Source organism: Theobroma cacao, chromosome 6, assembly GCF_000208745.1.
Source record: "Theobroma cacao cultivar B97-61/B2 chromosome 6, Criollo_cocoa_genome_V2, whole genome shotgun sequence".
Taxonomy (NCBI): domain Eukaryota; kingdom Viridiplantae; phylum Streptophyta; class Magnoliopsida; order Malvales; family Malvaceae; genus Theobroma; species Theobroma cacao.
Window position 1 is genome coordinate 21793783 of NC_030855.1, and position 24829 is coordinate 21818611.

Here is a 24829-nt window from a genome sequence, read left to right on the forward strand (position 1 = left end):
CTGATGGCTTGTCAGTAATTCAAGTGGGCTCATGTTTTAGCTTAAGATCTGGGTTGCTCGAGCCACAATTACACAACGAAAGTGATTGTACCACAAATTGCAATACACATTCAATGTTTGATCAGCTAGGGGCATTTAAACAGATAACCAAAAAGGAAAATCTTTTACAGAAAGCAAAGAATTTTTTAACTTCTGAGAAACCCCTAAAATCTTGACATGAAGAAGGTATGTCTTGACGGTGGAGTAGTGCAGACAACAGAGGATGACATTGGAGTAATTTACCAAAGAAAACACAAGAACCAAACTCTTTGGTTTCAGATGCTAAATGAACAACGCTTCTGAGTCACAATAAGAATGTGGGTGCATGATGCATGGCTAGATTATTCTTTTAGTGCAACTGTTATCAATCAAAGAATGAAGTGAAAAAAAAAAACGCATGAACAATTTCCATCAAAGGATCTTCTTTCCCAAAAGAGCAAAAAGAGCGTTTCATCAAAATTTCTTACATGGCTAATAACTCTTTCATGTGTTCATTTACAAAACATGATCCCAGAACCAAGAAAAACAGCTCTGAATCCAATCATAAACATTCCAGCTGAAGCTACAACCTTGAACAGTACCACTAACATGTCTTGACATATTTACAAAAATTTGTCAATATAACTTAAGACTGCTATCAAAGGGCCCTTAGGGCAGGGGTGGTGTGAACTGCGAATGGTTCTACATACCATCCAGTGGCATCATTTTAGTAGAATGAATATATTCTTGCTAGAAATAACGATCAACCTAAAGAAAGTCCTAGATGACAAAATAATATATAGTATAAAGTTCGGAAAAATATTGATCTTAATATAGGTGGTTCTAAATATAGATGCTAGAGGAGAGTAAGTGATCAGTCCTAAACATAGATGCTGGAGGAGAGCATAAAATACAGACTAAGAAGCCAGCCAATGGTTTAGAACAGAAGAAATAGAAGAAAAGAACTCAGTTGCCTATTATAGCAACCAATCATGCGGTAAAAGATCAATAGCAATATGGTTAATTGACATAGAGCAAACAAACATCACAGAATCATTTGAGATATGGCACCGGCAGCCAGAATTTCAACATGAAACAATGACTAGCAGCCACTAGAAGCCCCAAAGGATTCAAACTGCTGCTGGATGACACCATGAGAAATGGGAGTAGGATGCTGGTGTAGCATCACTGAAATGCTAATGCAATCCTTAAAAATAACTGAACCTTGGAAAACTGGTGCACAACAATAAAAACAGCAATCCACCTCAATTTTATTGTGAAAAATAAAAAGCAGCTTCACTTTGTTATCAATTGCAAGGGGGGTGGGATGAGATCAGTCAGAGGTAGAAAAGAAAGATCGAAAAACACTGCAAAGAAAAATGACATAGAAAGAAGGGAAAATGTGTTGTCTGGGGAAAAAATGTCAGGTCCAGACACAACCAACCACTTATATCCTGTTATATATTCGTGGCATTCTAGGAAATAATGTGATATTTAATGAAGCAAGCATCACTATTGATGCTTGAGCTACGAAACCATTAATATTGGTATCTGACATCCTAATATAAGGAATTTGCAAACAAACTATAAAATGCAGTGATTCCTTAAAGCTAAAGCTCAACTATTTTTCGATTTTAGAAACAAGGTTGATGAAATGTAACCAAGTAATTCTTGGAACAGGAGTTGTGACTTTAGGACCACATGTATTTCCTGTTTGATAGGAAAGGTTCCGCGGAGGGCATCTCTATTCAAGGTGAGGAAATCTCTTCACAAGCCACGTACAAGAGCCAAAAGTAAGATAATGAGATTTCAGTTCACTTTCTCAAGCAGAAAACAGTTCCAGATGCAGGAGTTATGCTGAATTTCCTATCAGACATGCTGTGAAATTCGCAGCAGTAAATGATAATCGAGGTATCAAGAGAAGCCCAGAAATGAAATAGTTGTATGAGATAAAAACACATTCATGGTTCACTATTTTCATGATCCATCCATGAAGCCAGGAACACAGCAAAAGATTCAGAATAGAGAGAAAGGGATGGAGGAAGTGCTTCACGAATTGTCAATAGTCTATTTATTTCCAGGGTATGATTTCCTTTTTCTTTTGAAATTGCACTGCAAACTGACCAAGGAAAAGATGGAGGAATAATCATCAAGGTTTCACACTACCGTCAATAGGAATATCCTTCTATTGAGCAGCTGAGAGAAGAGATGGAAAGGTAGAAATATAATAAATAAACATACTATGAATTCGCCAGTTACGGTCATTGAAATATTTCTTGGCGCAAATATTAAATTCAGAGTATAAAATATTGGAAATAAGAAGGATGCCCATACTAAGAAAAGACAAGATCTGATATAACAGCACCAAGGAAAGAAAGATCCTAAAGCGTTCTAAGATATTGCAGAGAGAGAATAGTTTAAGCAATGAAGATGCAACCTAACTCCCATGAATGTTAAGCCAGCAACACATCTTCCAGAATGATCTTGAAAGGCACTGCTATGGAAGAAAGAAAAGTGGTCCAGTTGAAGAAGACTAGAACAAGAAGCCATCTCCAAAAACCAAACCTAAGGGAACTACCAAGAGGGAACATAGGAGGGAGAAAATTCCAAGATTTTAACTATTCACCTTCAACTACCAAGAATATCTATAAAATTCAGGTGGCCATTATAAATGCCTGAATCAAGTTTTCAGCTTCACGCTTCTGCTGCAGAGTGCCTGTTATAAGAGCAACACGTTCCCCTCGTGAGGATTTGGATTCAGAAATTTCAATCATTGCCCCTGATATCTGAAAGAAGAAAAGGCAGCGTGAGAATGACATTCAATCAAGTAGATTTTTAAAATATTGTGGGGAAAAACATGACAATATCTAATGTCATGGCCACACTTAGGACTAACAGACCAGTGATGCCACATTAATTTTCACAAGGGATAGCGAACAACTTAATCAAAAAGCATCTGCCTGGAAGAATACCGACATAAGCATACATAAGCTATTGAAAGTGACTCCATAAACAGAGATCAGCTTTCCTACTTTATGATATAAGAAGAATTTCAGTAAATGACACAAAATATTCTCAAAACTAAACAAAGCATCCAAATTCAAAACAACAAACCTACCAAATAAAATGTGTAGTTATTCAAATTTTTATCTTCATTCATATCAATATTAGGCTAACTCTTTAGCTAAATGATCAATGTAAAAATATAAGGTTGGAAGGCAGGCTGACAATTGATAAACCAACCTTCCTTATGTTGGTTAAATTGAGCCCTCCTTTGCCCATCACTTTACCGACCGCATTAGCAGGGATCAATATTTCAAGAGTTGAAGATGGATGCAACCTGTATAAAGACAATAAATTAAAGACGCATATTCAAGGAGAAGGTATAGAAGTCACAAGAAAGAACTTTAGGCACAATTTCTAACAAGCATGATATACCCACCCTCCATAGAGCTTCGATGAATATGAGGACATAGACCCATAGCCACTTTCGCCCATCTTTTAGAGAGGAAGAAAACAAACATGTCAAAGAAAAAAAGAAAAGTAAAACTACAAGTAAAGACAAATTCTAATATGGCATTTAAAGAAAAAAAGAACAATAAGAAAATTGCTCAGCAAAACACAAGGGAGATTGTGTGTCAGAAACAGGTAGCCAATACCTAAAAACTAAAATAACCATCACAAAGCTACCCTGAAATCACATCCCAGCTCGAAGCTACCACAAATTCAATAAGGAAATGAGAAGCTGAGAGCAAGCATGAAAGTGAGACAGGGAAACAGATTTTCATTGGTAAAATGAAAGTTCCAAATTCATCACTAACTATTAAATAAAACTCAACCATAAAACATAAAAAGGTAAAATACCCTCAGCCCCTAATTCCATATGGGTTCATTAATTTTCGAAATGGACAGTCCACCCGAAAAGAATATTTTGCGCTGGACACATAAATCCAACCGTAAATGTTTTCGTTAGTTTGATGATGTGACAATTTTGAAAAGATAATTTTACCCTTCATTAATTTTAAAAATTACTACACTACATAAACTTAAATTTTTCATTTTTATTTTTTTTTCCCATTCAAAAAAAAAAAAAACTCTTCCTTACCTCTTGCTGCAGCTGGAGTGCCAGATCTGGCTCCTGCTGGATCTCCCTCCCCTACGCTCCGCACTCCCCTGGGAGCGCAGATCTCACCCAAGGGAGATCTGTGCTCCCAAGGGAGGGGGGAAGGGGAGGGGTGCAGCTCCCCTTGGGAGTGCGGGGATGGGGGGCATGGCTCCCTTGGGGAGCGCAGGGTGTGGCCAGCCGACGTAAGGGGAGTGCCGTCGGCTAGCCTGAAAAAAAGAAAAGGAAAATAGTGAAAAAGGGAGGAGAAAGAAGGGTAATTTTGGCATTTCATATTTGCCCATTAACGTCATTTATATGTTTGAGACAGATTGTCCATTTCGAAAACTAATGGACCTGCATGGAATCATGGCTAAAAGTTATTGGGGTGATAGTATTTTACCCAACATAAAACTAAAGCAGCTTACTACAGGCATGCCTGAATTATAATACAAGAAGAATTGAGGTCTGAACAAGTTATCCTTAGAAAGTGTATCATGCATTTCATTGAACCTCAAGTGAGTATCAATAGATAAAGATGTGAGATCTCAAAAGTAACACTATTATAAAGATGATGCAAAAAGATGTCACCCATGTTGAGCAGGACATGAATAAGGGGGAAAAAACCAGAGTTATGAAGGTAGCAGTAACAACAATTCCACAATTACATACCGGCAAGGTTCCATATCCATAAAGGCTGCTTGTAGGAAGCACACCAAGGCCACTTCCACTTTCAGCTCTTTGATCAAAAGCCAAAGGAGGAACTGGAGGAACAGAAGGCAAGAGAGATGGCACTGCAAGACTGGCACTGCTTGAGTAGAAAGAATCTGCACCTACAGAAGGGTTAGGACCACTGTCCTTTTCTTTCAAAACATCATCTCGGAGCCTTAAAACAATCTGTATAAGCGCATCTCTCACATTATTAACTTTTCCAGCAAGCTACAAGACACAGAGTTAGCATAAAAAACTGTTCCAATAGAAGGAAGAAAAATATCAATCTTCAATATATATATATATATATATATAGAGAGAGAGAGAGAGAGCAAACCTCAACGAGCTCATCATTGGCATCAGCACACTTTGGCTTATTCCCTTTTGATATACGAACATCAGCTTTAGTTCTCTTCCGAATTTCATTTATAATAGAACCACCTTTTCCAATAACACAACCAATAACCTTAGATGGAACAAGGAGCCTCATAGTCACAGAATTATCATCGTCATCATTAATCTTCCCTTGCAGCAACAGAACAGCTTCAACAGCCATGGATTTTAAATCATCAGGTGACTGTCAAGTTAAACAAGGCATATTAACACATGAGAAAACAGAAAATGTCCAACTATTTGATAAATTGCAGATAAATCAGTACTGGAATCCAGACTAGAGAAATTCAACTAGAGGCATACCTCTGTAGCTGTGACAGTGATAATACACTCATCACGATCAGCCTTTGTATCATCAACCTCGATACGAGCACCACTTGCCTGCCTTATACTCTTAATAGTACCCCCTCCCCTGCCAATGACACGCCCAATCTTGTCAAATGGGCATAGTACTCTGATTTTTAACTCTTCAGATCGAGATGCACCACCAAAACCAGAAACCACAGGAAGAGCAGATGAATACACAGGCCAGGTACACCCTGTATCAGCATATCCCTGAAGATCTGGCACATGGGTGGCACCCAATATTGGTGGAACTGATCTAGAAGGTACAGTAGGATCTGGATTAGGATATAAGCCACCTGGTGGATAAATAGGGACATCTGATGGGATTATAATGCTTGGAGCTGGAGGAGCTTCTGCCACAGTCGTCTCAAGAGGAATTTCTTCTCTTGGACTGAACTTGTACATGATTGCAGAAACAGCAAAAAGTGCTTTCTTTACAGCCTCTGGTTCACCAGTTATCTATTCACAGGAGAGAGGAAACACTGTAAACTGATTAATGTAGAAAAAAATAAATAAATAATAAAAAACCGGCATAAAACCACCATGAAGAGTATCATATATGAACATGAAAGCATTGCTTTTACTGCACATCAGAGATCCATTATCTCAATCAGATCTAAACTCAACGAATTTAGCAGTAGAATTGGCTCACACACAAAGCTTTAACATCCACCTAAACAAGCTATTGAACTTAAAAAGTTATTGAGGCTTCAACTGCCACTGCAACAAGGCAAGAAATGAAGGTTAAGGTGCACATGCTGTCAACACTTAAGATGGATTCAATTCTTCATAACAAGTGCAACCTGTCTACGACATTATCTACATTTCTTTTTTAAACTATAGACTGTAGTTGATAAATTGACAAGATCCAACTTTGAGTAACAGAACAGTAAAAAGGAATCTACAACAACCAATTGTTGCTGAATATAAAATAATCCAAATAATCAACAGGAGGCATTCAAACACATCATCAAACATGCCAAAAATAAAATATTTGCAAACAACACAAACCTGAATGAAGTTGTCAAAATCCATGGCACATGAATGATTGGGATCACCAGCATCCTTAGCAGTAACCTTAATGATGGTCCTGGTCTTGCCCCTCAGTTTCTTAATAGTTGTGCCAGCCTTACCAATGATATTAGCAGATTGGCTAGATGGGACGAGAATTTGACATTCCTCCCCATACCTATCTGTCCGTTTCTGATCAGAATCCCCTATGAGAGCCACAGCATTTGCAATTGCAGCGTGAACTCTAAGAAGAGCATCCTGAGCAGCACATAACGGTTCTTTGTCATTGAATTCATCATCTACCTCAACTTCTTCCTTATCCTTAACATAACAATAGATTGTTATAACCCTATCCTTGGCACCAGGATATGGATCAACCACCTTAACCTTTGCCCTCGTCTCCTGCCTAATCGAATTTATGACTTTACCACTTTTACCAATGACACTTCCAATCACTACATCAGGGCAAAGTATTCTATAAACAACCAGTTCATCATTGTTTTTTTCATTTTTATCATTCAATCTTCTCTTCTGATTCCTACTATCCCCATCATTATCTCTTTGTCCTCGATGACGCTTAGCACTCTCACCCATTGTTTTGGAATATAAATCAACTGCTGAAATCATAAACTAAGTCTAAGTCCAAAAGCAATCAAATTGAGTTTCAATACAATGCAAGTAGAAATAGTTAACATTCACAGTTTTTTTTTAACAAATTTTAAGCTTTCTTTTCATATCAAAACTATCAGCTTGAGTTCTCCCGTTGCTTTTCACTTTCTATCAATTCTCAGCTACTATACAAATTAAAATAAAAACCACCAAAAACCTCAAAGAAACATCATCTTAATGAAAAACGAAGATACGCAAAACAAAAAAAGAATCAGCTTTTAACCAAATAATATGGCAACTAGAATATATAACAAAAAAGAAAAAAGAATATATTGATTAAAACTTTGTTCCCATGCGAATAATTTCCATTGAAAATTTAAAGGCTAGACAGACACGAAAGATGGGAAAAAAGTGCAAAACCCTATCCAAAAAATAAAAAGGAAAAGACAAAGGAATGGAGAGAAGCGGAAAAAGGAGATTTGAAGGGAAACCCATTTTGAGGAATGAAGTGAGAATTCGTACCAGAGAGAGATTCAGATAATGAGACAAGAAAAACCCTTTAGAAGCAGAAAAAACAGAGAGGGGATAGACAGAAACAGGGAAACCGGAAGCTGTGCCCTTCAGACGAAGTTTCCTTGGATTCGCAGTTAACAAGAATTTCCCAGTCAACAATTTTTTTGTTACGTTGGTTTTTTTTTTTTTTTGTCAATGCTAAGGAACGGTTTTCTGATTTTTTTTTCTTTTTCTGATTTTTAAAAGAAAAATTTCCCAATTCAGTGGGCCGGGCTTAGATCAGTCAATTGAAATTTTCAAATCCGGAAAGCTAGATGCTCGAGGAGTAATTTGCTCATAAATTTTCAGAATTGATCCAATCCCATTACTGTTGGGCCAATTTACCCATTCAAAGAAGTCCAAAAGCCTCTCCAACAACCCAAAATCTGATGAATCACCTGTCAGTTCCGTCCGTTCCCCCAATCGTCATCTTGTCTTTCCGTCTCTCTGTATATGAAACACCCCCAAACAATCATTCAAGGTGAAGAATTCAATTATTCTTCTTTCAATCTTTTCCTTCTCTCTTTGGTAAGTCACTGCTCCTTGTTCCTTTTGTTGATTTATTTAAAGGGTTATATATATATATATATAGAGAGGAAAGCTATGCTTGTTTTTTATCTTTAGCTTTACCTAAGTAAATTCTTTTCCCATTTTCTGTATCTGGGTTTTGCTTTGATTGAGTGCTAAATAATTGTTCTTTTTCTCTCTTCCTTGGTTTTCATTATATGCTTGTTTCTTTTATTGTTTTGTATGTTATTTAGGTTGGTTATTAGTGTTAGTATATTGTACCGTTGCTTTTTGTAGTTGTGAAGTTGGGCAATCCATAAAGTAATTAAAAGCATCTTTTTTTGGTGGTTTCCATTGATTTTATGAAGTGGGTTTTTGAATTCATCATCATTTTTATTGCATTCCTGTCAAGTTAAAAGTTTGTAGCAAAGCTTGCTCAACTTCCTGCATTGGTTGTATGTATTTAGCATGTAGATGATAACTAAGCGTCTTGAAGTGTCTTTGTTCTTTTGGCTAAAATCTTGAATAGGTGATTATGAAGTATAAGGTCTTCATTCTGTTATCTTCCCCAGATTTTTTACAAATTCCATCCCTGTTCCATCTAAACTGTTTCACTGATTGACACGTTCATTGGTTCCATGGCTAAAATGCACCCTATCCTTGTGCTGTTGCCATCATTGTAGACTTCAAATTTTTTTAAAGAACGCAAGGATTTTCATTTTTCTATATATGCTGTTTAAGGTGCTACCCTTCTTATCAATTATAGCTTCTTGGTGTTTGGTTTATGGTCATTATTATGCTGAAAAGCTGTGAATGATATATAGTTTTATCCGATGAAAGGGTGCTATCAGTCATTAGCTTGTTCGTGCATTTGACTGTCTTACTAAACAAGCTAATAACAAAGATTCATTTTCTATTATTTGCACCTAACAGTTATTTATTCAAGTGCACTAGCATGGAACAAGAAGTAGGGGAATCCTTGATTCAACTGGGGAGCTCAGATGATCCTAACTCAAGCAGCACCGATCCTGTAACTCGAGTAAGGAAGCTGCTGTTTCGCCGTATGCTGGTGGGGATCAAAGATGGAAGGTTTTTCTTGGGCACTTTCCACTGTATTGACAAGCAAGGAAATATCATTCTCCAGGATTCAATAGAGTATCGTAGCACCCGACATTCCTCTCCATCTCCAATGGAGCAACGATGCCTCGGTCTCATTCTCATACCTTTCTCTTGTCGAACATCCTGTCATGTGGATTGCTCCATCAATGAACAATTGTCACTGCTGAAGGTTTAAGGATTGAGACTCTGTGTTTTCATTGAATCTCTGTTTGAAAGAAAACAACAGTTTTTCCTGATTTATGATTATCCTTTTGTTGTTTTCCTGGAGGAGTAATTGTAATTACTTTGTTTTCAATGGAAGGGAATATGATTGGTGCACTATAGGGATTTCATGGTTAATGCTTGAAAATTAGTATTAATTGTCATTACGATTTCTTTCTTAGCATTATGTGTGCACACTCAATCTGTTGATTGGCTTCTACACTCATTTAACCTGCATTTACATTATCTATATGATATCCTTTGGTAGGCCAAAAATGAAATAAAGGAGTGCAGTTATGGTCGGTAATCTAGATAACAAGAACCATAGGCAACTCAGAACAATATAAAAGGAGAGATTTGGAAAACTGGCTAGGGATGGCAAATCATGGATTACAGCCAAAGTAGTAGAGATACATGTCTGTCAAAATGCCCCGAGGTATGGTTTCATCAACCCTATGTCTCGCACTGTACAAATAAATAGATCAGATGAGCTCTTTTTCAGGAAAATCTATGGTATTGAGAAAGAGTCGTTTGAATTGGGATTTTCTTGTGATTCAGTTCATGTCATCATTTGGAGTTAGTGAATTTCGACTGTAAAATTGTTTAGGCTATCTTTTGATCGCCACCATGAATCATATTTGACAGTAGAAATGTCACTGATTCTATGATCGTATTTCTCCAAATCTGAGGCAATATTTTTTGCAATGCAATCAATCAATAGAAATGACTAACCAAAATCTGTAAACGAAATTTTATTCATAAGAAAACCAGAATAAAAGCCATAATTAAACCAGATAAAATAGCAACAGAGAACTTCTCCTAACTATTCCAACCCCATCGTCTTCTTCACCGCCAAAGCAAATTCGTAAATCTTTTCCTGGTCGGCTATAGACTTAGACACACTGTCAATTTCCATGCGCCTTTTCGCCCATTGCAGCAGAATGGGACACTCTGCTTCGATGCTGAATTGGCCACATTTCTCGTAGGCATAGAACCAGCTGTAATGGGACACAAGTGTGACATCTAAGAACCCCATTGTTTCACCTCCAAAGGAAGGCTTCTCTCCAAGCTTTTCTTCCAATAGCTTCAAGCTCTCAATGAACTCCACTGTTGCCTTCTCTTGTTCTTCTCCTTTGTTCATCCATATCATTTTTCCCCAATCATACAACTGCCACACAAATCAAATACTACTATTAATGAACAAAAACGAATGAGAGAAGGCTAAAAAAAAATGAAAAAGATGAACTTAAAAGCCATGAGTAACAGAAACACTTTCTTTTCAACAAACTCAGCCCAAAGCCTGGCTTGAGCTTGCTGGTAAGGATCAGAAGGCATCAAAGGGAACCTGTCCTTCCAAATTGCATCGATGTACTGGATAATGATAAGGGATTCACAAATGGGACGACCCTTGTGAATTAAAACAGGAACCTTTTTATAAACAGGATTGGACTCTACGAGGAGAGGGTTCTTTTGCTCTAGCAAGTTTTCTTCCTTGTACTCGTACTTAATCCCCTTCAGGTCCAGGGCGATTCTCACCCTCATCCCGAAAGGACTAGGCCAAGAGTCCAAAGAGTGACACCTCCTCTGCCATTGTTACAGATTGTTAGAATTCAAAGAATATAAAGAATTAACAAAGCATTGTATGAGGATTAAAGCAGTGAACTGAACGTGTGTGAAAGAGAGTTGGTATCATGCCAATTCTGCATTGCCAACTCAGTCTTTATTTTGATGAAACAAACCTCTTCTGTCTTCTAATTTTTTCTTCTTTTGCCTTTATATTTCTACTTCTATCAGTTTCAAATTTGAAGATTTTGGTTTTAAAACCACATTCTAAATTGAACAACATTTATTGGCTGGGGTTTCCATTGATAACTCTTAGGTCTGGCAAGAGAATCAATAATGGGAAATTTGCTAACGATTGGAAATAAATATGGAAGAGAAGTGTAGGCCTAGTAATCCGCACTTTCCTCCATTCCAAGCTATCATGCAGTCATGCAACATGAATGGAAATTCTTTTGGTAAATGCAATATGAAAGGAAAGGACTAACGCCAGACTGTGTTTTCTTTTAAACGAAAACAAAGGCAATATACACATAGAAAGTACAATTGGAACAAGCTATATATATATTCACAAAAAAATTCACCCTTTGATTCCAATGAAATTACGAGTAATTGTGAGTACTCAACCTATTCAAACTTCAGCTTATCTAGCTCTTCCCTGCAATTACAACAAATCATACAAAACCACAGGATGACACGAATAATATATAAAATGAGTGCATGAAGTTATACAGACCGATTAATTTTCCTTTTAAAACTTTAGAATTGAGTTTGTTGTAGAGGATGAGAAAACTTAGTTTCCAACCCCAGAAATGCATTCATATGATCATATCTTTTCTCATTGTTTTTAAGGATGGTTTTCTTCTTTAATTATTTAATCACACACACAAAACAATTTCACTTGTTTCTAGTCTGCAAATACTGAAAAAGGATGCTTAGTTCCCATATCACTTGTAAAACTGGCCAGGTAGGCTTGCCATGCCATTTGTATGAAATTTAAGTAGAATTGTCATACCATTTGTATTAAAAGAAGTTAATGTTGAGTAGTACTTCTTGGCCTTAATACTTTGGATCTAAAAAACCCAATTATTAACTGCCATAGAACATTATATTTAGTCGATGAAAAGAGAATAAACAGAATATATATTGTAATACCTCTTTAAAAATGTCATTCATCAATTTAAAAATTATGCGTTCATCACAAAATCCAGGCTTGCGACTATATAAAACATTAGAACTTGTAAATGGACCGATGGTTTCTGCCAGATGTCTCAAATTTTAAGACCAATTGGGATATTTTTCCTGCATTGCTTAATTATCCCTGATAATGCTCCAGATAATACCCAGAGCTATTTACAGCATAAGAGATTAATCAATTTACTATCACCTTTTTCAAGCCAAAATATTGCTATCAAACTTGTGCTGCTTGAAGTGTTTGTTTGATTACAGAAGAAAAATTTTGATCAAAACCTGTCACTGTACGGTGTTCCATATACAATAAGATAAGGTACAGTTCGCACGACAGTGTCGATTGGTATTGCAAAGTTCACACCAGAGGAAACTCCTGTCCCTGCAAGATGGTATAAAACCAATAGAATGATTTTCAAACTTTAGGATTGTATCAATCAATTTCTTTGCAAGAAGGAAAACTATGCTTGTCTTGAGATTATCCGTGTTGAGATTCTGCCAAGTGCTCCTTGACCAGCTGCTCCTTTTGTAATTGTACAGAACAGGCTCTTCTCAAGATAGCTTCTATGCCAACAGGAGTCTCCAACTCAACGTTTAAGACTCCCCATGGCATTACAGCTTTTCATTAATAAAAACTCATCTTTCAAAAAAAAAATTCCATTTCATACCAAAGGCATTTCTCTTGGGAAACAAGGACTGGTTCATGTCATTATCTAATGTCTAAGTGTTCTGGAGGATTTTTAAAAAATCATGGCCTTGGATTTTATATCTCAAGACTCAGATTGCTTGCTCCATAGGTCACAAGTTATAAACAGTAGCATGATCTCCTTACCTTTCCGAGTGAAAGTTGCTGTGTTAACTCCGATGACATGGCCATAGGAATCAATCAACGGTCCACCTGAATTGCCTGCACAGACATGGTAAATAACAGCTGAAAAAAACTTAATGACATCTGTATATTTTCTTCAAGAAAATGATTATGAACCAACCAAATTGATGCAAAGTTGAAAGAACCAAAAAATTAAAGAATGGTTTGAGAAATTTATTTTCTTTCTGTAAAATATAGACCACTGTGTAGTTCACCACTTCTTATTGATGTATTATCAAAAGTTGGTTTATTTTAGTAACCTATATCCAATAACAAAGAAGATGCAATTGCAAAGCAAGAGAATAATGCTGTTGAGGGTCTGCAACATAACAGTATGCGGGTATCATGGGTACGTTGAGCTTACAAATGCAGTCATCCATAGAAACCAATACATTACCTGCATTAATAGCAGCATCTGTTTGAATTGCTCCTCGAATAGCCCTTCCATTTGGGGAAGGTATCTCTCTGCCTAATCCACTAACCACCTGCACTATTTGAATATGACAGCAGAAGATTATCACATTTCTGAATCTTTAATTATTCCATATTGTTGCTTTCTAGTAAGCTATCTTCTGTCCCAAGCAAAGGAACTAGATTCAAGATTGTTTTCCTTACATTTTCATAATAAGCAGCAAGTTCAATGGCCTCTTACAATTATGTTGCAAGAACCACCACAAAATTCTTTAATCAACTCAAATTTAATAGGGGATCAACTAATAGAGTAAGGGTTCGTTGTTTTAACAAAAAACAGTTCAACAGCTATGTTGTTTTTGAACAGTTACCCCAGTTGTTAGAGTGTTCTCATATCCAAAGGGATTTCCAATGGCGAAGCAGCTCTGCCCCACACGTAAATCACGAGAAGTACCGAGAACAACAGGCTTTAATTCATAGCCCTCAACATCAACCTGCAGATAAAATTATATTAACCATTTTCCAAACACTTGCTCTTAGAAAAATAACATAATTCAGCATTAGTAAACTATCATTGACAGAAGCACTCTCGGCATTTAACATTAAATAGCTTTAACACAAGTGCCAAGATGAAGCATTCCTACTAAATACCTTTAAAACAGCTATATCATAGGCTGGATCAATACCAACAATTTTCCCTTCTTTGTAAAAGCTAGTGCCTCTAGCGTCAACTAGAAACACCTGAAAAAATAGGCATCAAATTAGACAAGCAGCCATAATACTTGGCAAAGGTACAATGTAGTTCATGCCTTGGCTGACCGAGAAGTGCAATACAACAACGAATTAAAGGATAACTAGGGAAGGACCAAACCTTACAACGTTGTAACCCACTTTGGTCTGTAGCCAATTTATCTACAACATGGTAATTAGTAACCTGTTAAATATAAGGAACAAATAATGTGACAACAGTAGAGTTGACATCTATGTATAGTCTAAAGACATTATAATTCATAGGTAGGAGTAAGTACAATTTATTTTGAACCAGGAATGCATCAGATTATAAAAAAGATATCATCATCAATATTCACATTGTGTATTTCCATCTAATACTGCTCTTGCAGCATCTCAAGCAAGTAATTATAGGACGTTTCATGGTGATAACAACTATGTTTAAGAAGTTAAATGTTTGAATCTAAGTTTTCATGGATTTCTTACATAAATATAGAGGACGCAGTCCATAATCTATAAAGCTATCATTCAACTCAGACCTCGGAATCAAAAGAAAGTGAAGAACTGGGGAAAGGGGGGAATAAAAATAATCACTCTGGTCAGTAAACTATACTGAGAAACCCACAGGATCATCAGCAAAATTATTTACAAAAAAAAAAGAAAATAGCAACCATATGGATATTGTATTACAAAATTAAATGTTACTGACATGAAACTAAAAAAGATGATAAAAACAGTTGTATGAACTGCTCTACGGAGAGAAGAAAAACAGAGAACAAAGGAAGAGGAAAGTTACTTCATTCATCAGTAAACACATAGTATATATACAAATAACACGTGGTTAACCCCTGTTTACAAAGAGGACAAGTGTTACTATCCAAAACATGCACTATGACACATCAGAAGTACTGGCATATCTCTCTTAATAACCAGTACAATGAAGCAAAATACAAAACAAGTCGACAAGTTAACGTCGATGCATGCTTTAACTCTAACAGTTACAAACAAAGGACGGAATACCCACAATGTGGCCAAACTTATCCCAGATAAAGCCCGAACCTGTCCCTTCAACTTTTGCATCTTCATCCTCAGCAAGTGTGACTTCCTGGGAAGAGCTCTTTGGGATTTTTGCTAACTCAAGGTCTTTTATAAAAACAACCGAGGGTGAAGTTTCCTGCAAGAATCCCAGAAATAAAACAAAGTAAAATCAACAAAAGATAATTGACCAAAATGTAGGTCATTTTATGACAGAATTTGAACTGCATTTGACAATTTCTTCAAGCTGCTAGCAGAGATATCCTAAACTACCTACATAACAAATCCAACTGCTAATTCCATGATAATAGAGGCTTGCAATCACCATATCAAATAGGGCAACAATTCAATAAATATATCTATGATAAAGGACCAAAGCAGTGTTCAAAAGCAATTGGAACAAAATTTTGTGCCTTAGGATTAGACTTAACTTCTTTTGAGAATTAAAAATGAAGCTCTTAGTTGGACCAACAGAAATAAGTGAAGTTCATCGCCAAAAGAATCACATAGAAACTTAAAATGGGGTCATCATTCATCAAATTAGCAGAATAGATACAATTTCATAAACATGAGAAAGATCATAGTCAATTTTTCCCATTAGATGCTACACTATTGGTGAGTAAATTAGCAAAGAAACTCAACTAATTACAACCAGAAGGAAAAAGAAAAGAAAATTTTGGGTACCTGAAAGAGACGAACAATTCTATCTTCTTCTTCATCAAGTTCCTCATCTTGTTGTTGGAGGGCAATAGCAGAATATAAAGAAGAAATGGGATTAGACAACTGAAGTAAAGAAGCCACTGCAACAGTTGAACCAGAGACAATGGCTCTTCTTCTTGTAATAACTAGACTCTTATTATCTGAAGATTCTGATGAAGAAGAAGTAGTTGTAGTTGGCAATGGAGATGGGAGCGTGTGCAGAGAAGCCATCACCACCATGTTATTACAAGCTTCCTGTAAAGTTAAAACTGAAAACTGTTTCTATTTTAGCTGTTCTTGGGGGATAAGGTGTGCTTACGTGCAGTCGTTTCAGACAGTTTCATAGTTGGCTTACTTGGCAACTCCAAAAAGGAGAATAATAAAAAAATGTCAAAAAATTTTTTTTAAACAATCCATGAAAAGCTTAGATTCTTTTTAATTTTAATTTATACAAATTTTTTCATCAAAATTTACTATTTGATATTTATCAAAAGTTTATGTAAATTATATATTTTTAAAAAAATTATCTAAAAGGAAAGAAACATAAAAAAGTCAAAAAACAAATAAAAATAATAAAAGAAATTCATATTTCCGTTTTACTTTTTTCCCATTTTAATAAGTATATGATTCCTCCTTATTCCTCTTTTTCTTCTCCCAAAAGAACTCAAAATGTTTTAGTTCACTTTTTTGTTAAAAATAAATAAATTCATTCACTCAATGTATATTCTTAATAGTGCTTTTTCTTAACTCATTTTAAATTAAGTTATTTCTATTTGACGATAATTCAAATAAAAAAATAAAGAATAAAGGAGGAATCAGAAAATTAGAAAAGGTTCAAAAACTAAAACCCTTTTTTTAATTTTGTTTTGATTCCCTTTTTTCTGTTATTTTCTTTTTCTTTTGTTATTTTGTTTTCTTGCCTTTTTTTCAAATTTTTTCTCTTTTTTGCTCTTCCCCTTACTTTTCCTTTTCAAATAAAATCACTAACATATTCATAAAACCATAAATCCCTTTAATCAATATATTACTAGTTGATTACTCGCCCATGATAACGAGATTAAATTTCGTCAAATAAATTTAAAAGATTGTTGTTGTAATTTATTTTTAAAAGTAGTTATATATATTTTTTTAAAATGCTCGAGTGTAGTTATACATATATATTGCATGCATTAACATATTTTATTTTTTTATTTTAAAAATATAAATTGAGAAATTTTTAAATTTGATGATTTTTTATACAAATTAATTTAAATTATAATTTTTTAAAACTAAAATATTTTGGAAAAATAAGCATAAATAAAGAAGAATAAAACAAAAGAGAAAGAGAAAAAATACGATGATAAAAAGGTTTCATACTTTTTTCATTATCCTTTTTCTTCCTCCTTTCTCCCATTGTTTCTTTCACCAAAAATTTAAAACATTTTAATCACATTAAAAATCCAAACATCTAGATGAAATATGTACGTTTGCAAATTTTTTTCAAAAATAATTTTAAATCGCATCTTTTTTTTTAAGTATTTGTTTGAAAATATTTAGGGAAAACAGTAAAAAAATAATGGACGGAGGATACAAAGAAAAAGGTCCAACTTATTTTAAAGGAAAAAATCAATGAAAATATCAAGACATATATTTTTTTAATTATATAAGATATAAATTTGTTTATCACATTGATATTTTTTAAAAGTTTTTTGAAATTATATTTTTTAAAATAAATTAACTAAAAGGAAGAAAACATAAAAAGGTAAAAAAGAAACATGAGAAAACTAATAAGAATTATAGAAGAAATTCGTATTTTCATTTTACTTTGTTTCCCAATTAATAAGTATATTATTCTTCCTTAATCCTCATTTTCTTTTTCCAAAAGAGTTAAAAATATTTTTGATCAATATTTTAAAAAAAATCATTGACTAAATATATATTTTTAATAATTTTTTTAAGTCATTCTAGATTATGTTATTTTTATATAAAAAAAAAGGAGAAATAAAGAATAGAGGAGAGTAAGAAAAATAGAAAAGATTTTTTTATGACCTTCCTTTTCTTAAATTGTTTTCTTTTATTTCCTTTTTATTATTTTTTATTTTGTTTTGTTGCCCTTTTTTTAATTTTTTTCTTCTCTTATTTCCTTTTTTCCTTACTTTTCCTTTTGAGATAGAAAGATCAAAGTACCCTTGATTTTCCTTAATTTCTTTTTTTTATTATATATAGATGCTGAAAAAAACAATGACTCTGTGCGCACAAGCCCAAGCCCAGCTCAACCCAATCATGAACTCAAGTGGAAATGGGCTCGATCCAGCCTGGTTTAGTTCCATCTGCTCCATTAATTAAAATCCCTGTGAAAATCCATTCAAATCCACGCAGCAAGCCAGAAACAACATTCTCTTTTTCGTTTGATACATGTGAAAATCCATTGTTGTTATTAATTTCTTTGGATGGGTAACAATGTACTTTTAATTTCCAACACGTGTCTTACCCCTTACTAACAAAAATAAATGCTCCTATAATTAATGGCACATTGTCCAGCTGGAGAATTTAGATTGTTGTTAACATCCTGAGTTAATTGCATTATTTAGATCGGATGACTACGGATTACCGAACAGGAAGCAGTCAGTGTTGGCATTTTTAATGTTTATGTATGCATCTCGATATTTAGTTCAATATGCTCTCTTATTCAGAATTAAATTCAAATCTTTCTTCTTTCAATATATATATATATATCCTATATTCCTCCATTTGTATGCCGTGTCTTATCCAGCTTTACAGCTTTGCTCCAATTGATTGCTAAAGTGGTAACGCATTGACACATTGCTGAAAGTAGATGATCAGCTTGACCAGAGATTGAAAGGCATCCAAAATTTCAAATGATTGAGTTTACTGTCGTCGACAGCCGTGTGTATGTGTATATAGCAAGTGTAAAATGCTACGTACATTGTCCAAATGAAGAATTATAATAATGTTGTCGGTTGGCAGGTCCAACATTACTTACACAACCCGGATCGCTCTGATTACGCGATCGACACACAATTTGTTGCTATATATCGCCGAAGGCGAAGGTTAATCAGAAATTCTTATAGAAAATGGTTCATGCGACGTGTGAGGTTTGATCACCGCTGCAAAACTGCATCTAGCCGTACCAATCCAATATGGGAAATGATGGAAATTGGCTTCTCGTTTATCTCTTTGCTATACAGCTGACAACGTGCAGAACAAGTTGACCCTTATACAAGCAAATATATACTAGGTTTTAATCTTGACTATAGTGTCAAGCATAAATCATTTTGATGTTGAAACTGCATCGAAAATAGATGAATGGAGAACTATAAGACTAATTTAATTTCCCTTTTTCGTTTAACATGTATTAAATAGCACCAAAGGAAGATTTCAAGAAAAGAATCATTATGTTTTGTTCATGGCTACCTGGAACTTTGCATGTCTTCCCCTTGTTTGCTTCAGTATCGGTCTTGCCAGCAGCCTTGTGTTTTTTCTCTCCAAAAGGTCATAATGATCATTATTAATCTCGTCTTGACCAAGCCTTTCATTTGATTGATAGGAGTGGTTAGCTTCTGTATAAGGACAGCTCCCAAACGGAGAAATAGCCTACATTGTAACGTGTGTTTTTTCCTGCCAAATTAGACTTGTGAGGTGGCGAGAAAATTGCCAATAAAAATTCATTGCTGTAAAGAAAAGTAAATTCTGAGAAAAACCCTGCGTACCGTGAGATTTTAATTTTAGCAGCTGCAGTGGTGTTTGACTTCCATGGCTTTTAAGTCCTGAATAGAAGAAAGCAATCAAATGGGTAATTTAGTTGGTGGATCAGTTTCATCCGGGAACCATGAATTTTTTTACATAAAAAGAAAAGAAAAACCGACAGCAATGAGACAATCAGCTATGGAGAATCTATGAACGTGTTGGAATATTATTGGTGGAACTGATAGTATCTCAATTGTGGTGTAGATTTTCAGTGCCTTTTTCAGTCCAAATCAATTAAGCGACAACAAGGGTACACGTACCAAATCCTCATTCACAAGCCTTTTCTAGGCCCTAGCCACGCCAATGTATAGCCACCGCAGTTTTCTTTGGTTTTACTTTAAGGTAGAGTTTACAATTCGCGTATTATAAATGTGTTAAATATAATTAGATATAAAATATATTAAGATTAAATAAAAATATGACATATTTAATATTTATATTTTAAATTTAAAATATATATATATATATATATATATATTTACTACACGTATAACACCACATAATATAATTAATACGTTTATTAAATATGTCACTATATGATACGACACGTTTAATACGATTAAATAAAAATATTTATAATTAAATATAATTTTATTATTTAAAATTAAAATTTATAATTATAAAAATAATTATAAAATAAAACAAAAATAATAATAATATAAAATAATCACTAAAAGTTAAAAATTAGGGTATAATTACTTATATCCTTTATAAAATTAAAAATTTTATTAAAATAATTATTTAAAATTACTTATATAAGGTTAAAATAGTTTTTAACTATTAATTTTTAATAGATTAATAAATGTGTCACGTATACACGTTTAAACACGATAACACGATTAAACACAATAACACGATTAAGTAAACGTATTTTAAACGTGTTTGTCGTGTCAGACACGTTAAGATACGAAAATTTTTGTATCTTAACGTATCAGACACAAAACACGTTAAGACTAAACTCAAAATCTGTTTAACTCGAGTCTTCTCGTATCGTATTAACATATTGTGTTCAAAATTATCAGGTTTACTTGGAGGCCAGTGCCTGGACAAGTTTTTTCCTTGATTTTTCTTAAACTATGGAAATAATTATAAGGATGATTTCTGTTTTCTTTCTAAGCATATTTTAAACAGTGTTTAGTATTTAATTTAATAATTAATGCATGTACATATATCATTGATTAAGGTATCTTTAATTTTTTTGGTAATAAATTAAATAAATTAAATAAAGGATATTTCATATAGGAATTTTTCGTGACCCATTCTGGCAAAAGGAAGCTGTTATTTTCGTCTAAGATTATCATGTATCCAGCAAATAACATCAATTAAAGGCTACATAGACTCCTTGGCTATACTTTATAGAATTTATTGTTATATTTTTGTTGATTATTATATTGCACCAAGCAAGATTTCAAATCTACTGAGAATCACATCACCAAAACCTAAAGTAGTTGGTGTATCTTTTGAACTTTCGCTTTTCACTTTTTTCTGGGTAAAAAATATTTATGACTCTTTCAACAAATTAATGGGAAGACATCTCTCGGATCTTACTGTAATTGGAATAAAAGCAGTTTCTGTATTGATATTTCTCTTATACTGTAGGGGTAGAAATGGCCTCGCAAATTCATCTTTTTCTCAATTATTTGTAAAGAATATTTTCAACTATTCAGACGTCACAATCATAAGGGCTAAGTTTCAGTTAGCTTTTGAAAAATAAAACCCTACTAAGATTTAGGAGAAATTGGCCGGCTGCATGTTCATACTATAAGACAATTCTGTATTTTCATTTCATAATTATTTTCCTATCAAAAACAGGAAATTGGTTGGCATTAATTAATATCTTGAACTAATTTCCAAACTAGATTCATCCTAATAAAAACTTTAAAATTCACACAATTGAAATAAGTCAACAATTAACTCATTTAATGAACGAATATTAGATAAAATGATCAATTAAGCTTAACTCAAGCTGTAAAAATATTTAATCCGGGCGAAATTACTATCTACTTTCACTTGTACCAAAAAACTATTTTAGAGGAAGAAAAGGGGATAAATAAAATTAACAAGAATGTTTATAACTCAAAGTATAATTAATTAACATCAAAGTTTTCTTTTCCCCGTTCTTTTGCCGAAACCCCCAAAAAGTACTCTCCACCAGACCAATAGCAGAAGAAGTTTAAATAATATATAGGGTTTGACAATGTCCTGTATTCTTCTCATTTTCCAATTGCTGGGAAGGAAAATAATGCAAATGAGATCATGACCTTGCTAAATCTATGTTTTAAATATTTTGAAGCTGCTCTAATCCCATTATTTTAATGTTTTGCGCATGATTTTTTATAAGAGCCTAGCTAGAGAGGAGGAAATATAAATACCTATATATGAACGAATTGATTGATTGCTTTCTTCACACATGTCTTTTCACTATTAATAAATAGAAACTGAAACATGTTATAAAATACAACTGAAAGAATAATTATAAGAGAGATATAAAAAAAGTATTTAGAAAGAGTAAAAAGATTTTATTTAAGTGTGTGTTTACAAATGAAGTGAAGAGGCCTATTTATAAACTAATAACCCCTTATCTATATAATTTATGAGATGAAGATAATATTAAGCGATTAGATGGATTAAATCCTAACATTGATCCAATCTAATTTACATTCAAATCTAGATATAAATAACATAAATAGATATTTACAAAAATATTCTTAATACTCCACTTTGAATATCTATTGTATCAAAAATATACCTCGTTAAAACCTTATAAGGAAAAAACCTTATAGGAAAAAAATTCGAGTGAAGGAAAAATGGTACATAATTCTTTTCAAGAATACGCTTTTGAAATATTGCCTCATTAAAAACTTTATCAAGAAAAACCCAATGGGAAAAACTTTGATGAAGGAAAATAAGATAGTGCGTATTTTATTCCGTCTGATTACTGCATTATAGAGATCTTTGAAATTATGCATTCCAATATTTTATACCAACTTTTCAAATGTTATAATAGGAATGACTTCGGTAAACAAATCTGCTAGATTGTCACTTGTCTGAATTTGTTGAACATTAATATCACCATTTTCTTAGAGATCATGAGTAAAGAAGAATTTTGATGAAATATGTTTTGTTCTATCGCCTTTAACGTATTCTCCTGTTAACTAGACTATTCAAGCAGCGTTATCTTCATATAATGTTGTTAGCATTTCCTTTTTAATTAGCAAGCCACACGTTTCTCAAATATGTTGAGGTACAAATCCAAATACATTCACAACTTGCTTCATGAATTACTAAAATTTCTGCATGGTTAAAAAAAATAACAATTATAGTTTGTTTTACAGAACATTATAAAATAGTCATACCTTCATATGTGAATAAATAATTTGTCTGAGATCGAGCTTTATGTGGATTTGATAAATATTCTGCATCTGCATAACCAATTAAATTTGATTTTAATACGTTTAAAAATTGTAAACTCATATCCATTGTTCCTCGGAGATATCGAAGTATATATATAATTCCGTTTTAATGTCTTTGAGTTGAAGAAGAACTATATCTTACTAATAAATTTACAGCAAATGATATATCAGGTCATATATTGCTAGCAAGATACAGCAGTATTCTAATTGCACTAAGATATGGTATTTCAAGTCAAAAAAGTTCTTCATTATCTTCATAAGGTCGGAAAAGGTCTTTTTTCACATCTAATGACCTTTCAACCATTGGTGAACTTAAGAGATGTGCTTTGTCCATATAAAATCGTTTTAACACATTTGCTATATAATTAGATTGATAGAGAAAAATTTCATTTGTCAATGTTTAATTTGAAAACCCAAACAAAACTTTATTTTTCCAATATCTTTTATTTCAAATTCTTTTTTTAAGTAATCTACGGCTTTTGATAACTTTTTCGAAATTTCAATAATATTCAAGTTATCAACATAAATAACAATTATCACAAATTCAAATCTAAATCCTTTTATAAAAACATTTGTGTATATAGGATCATTTTTGTCACTTTCTTTCAACAAATATTTACTAAAGTGATTATACCACATGTATCAGGATTACTTTAATACATATATATTTATTTAATTTAATTGAATAAATTTTTCAAAAATTCAAATTTTGTACTTCAGGCGATTTAAATCCTTCAAGATTTTTCATATAGATATTGTGTCAAATGAGCCATATAAATAGGTTGTAGCTACATTCATTAAACGTAATTCAATTTTATGATATATTGTCAAACTAATTAATATAAAATTGTAATTACATTCACCACAAAAGAATATATCTATTAATATTTGATATTAGATCTTTGAGTAAAATCTTATGCAACAAGTCGTGTTTTATATCTCATAATCTTAATTTTCTCATATCATATTTGTACTAATACCCATTTATATCCCACTGATTTTACACCATTTGGTGTATGAACTATAAGTCCAAAAACTTCATATTTTGCAAGTGAATTCCACCTTGATTGTGTATTTACACATTGGCCAATCATTTTTATGTCTACATTCTTCAATAGATGTAAATTCAAGATCTTCATTTTTCTTTCATTATATTGAGCGCTATATTATATACAAAAATATCATCGATGTTTATTTCATTCCAGTTGCACTTTTCCTATCATGATATAATTGATTGAGATCTTTTTATTTTCAATGATTTCGAGTATTTGAATTTCTTTTGAAATTTTTATCAATTATATCAAGGGTTTCTTCTAGAGTTTCTACTTTCTTTTTCTAACTATCTTGAATATTTGTTTATTTTTCTTTTTCTAGGATTTTATCTTTGGAACAGATTAGTCTCTACGCTTTTGGCGTTCTTTGTCTTACAAGGACATCAATGCTAATAAGAGTATTTGCAGTTGGTATATAAGATTTAGTTATTCTCTTCAGGTTAGTAAATACGTCTGACAATTGATTTATTATATTTTACAAAAGAATTATCTTTTAAACTTCAAGTTCATATTAATTTGTGCAAGAATCAAAACTAGATAATGATAATTCATTCTGAAA

General features: G+C 33.3%; 3 protein-coding genes and 1 pseudogene across 6 annotated transcripts; 1 reads left to right on the forward strand and 3 right to left on the reverse strand.

Annotated features, from left to right (window-relative positions):
• On the reverse strand, positions 488–7912 carry LOC18596475 (KH domain-containing protein At4g18375). Of its 3 annotated transcripts, none has more exons than XM_007024977.2 (8): positions 7712–7912; positions 6581–7194; positions 5528–6028; positions 5169–5408; positions 4793–5059; positions 3461–3516; positions 3262–3358; positions 488–2804 (listed from the first exon to the last, which is right to left on the reverse strand). In XM_007024977.2, exons 2-8 carry the CDS (start codon positions 7172–7174, stop codon positions 2673–2675), a joined length of 1887 nt encoding a protein of 628 aa, XP_007025039.2. In that variant the 5' UTR covers positions 7175–7194; positions 7712–7912; the 3' UTR covers positions 488–2672. The 3 variants fall into 3 exon arrangements, 2 of the variants coding, with proteins under 2 accessions (XP_007025039.2, XP_007025038.2); XM_007024976.2 differs by having other exon boundaries at positions 2189–2804; positions 6581–7197; positions 7712–7889; XR_001928530.1 differs by lacking the exon at positions 488–2804 and adding an exon at positions 4124–4350 and having other exon boundaries at positions 3340–3358; positions 6581–7197; positions 7712–7893.
• LOC18596476 lies at positions 8105–9732 on the forward strand. Of its 2 annotated transcripts, none has more exons than XM_007024981.2 (2): positions 8105–8269; positions 9195–9732. In XM_007024981.2, exons 1-2 carry the CDS (start codon positions 8195–8197, stop codon positions 9540–9542), a joined length of 423 nt encoding a protein of 140 aa, XP_007025043.2. In that variant the 5' UTR covers positions 8105–8194; the 3' UTR covers positions 9543–9732. The 2 variants fall into 2 exon arrangements, with proteins under 2 accessions (XP_007025043.2, XP_017978948.1); XM_018123459.1 differs by having other exon boundaries at positions 8168–8269; positions 9182–9732.
• On the reverse strand, positions 10308–11159 carry LOC18596477 (annotated as a pseudogene).
• On the reverse strand, positions 12400–16381 carry LOC18596478 (protease Do-like 5, chloroplastic). The gene is made up of 8 exons (XM_007024983.2): positions 16044–16381; positions 15349–15498; positions 14467–14529; positions 14247–14336; positions 13967–14089; positions 13582–13669; positions 13149–13223; positions 12400–12698 (listed from the first exon to the last, which is right to left on the reverse strand). The coding sequence occupies exons 1-8, from the start codon at positions 16296–16298 to the stop codon at positions 12592–12594; spliced, it is 951 nt and encodes a 316-aa protein (XP_007025045.2). The 5' UTR covers positions 16299–16381; the 3' UTR covers positions 12400–12591.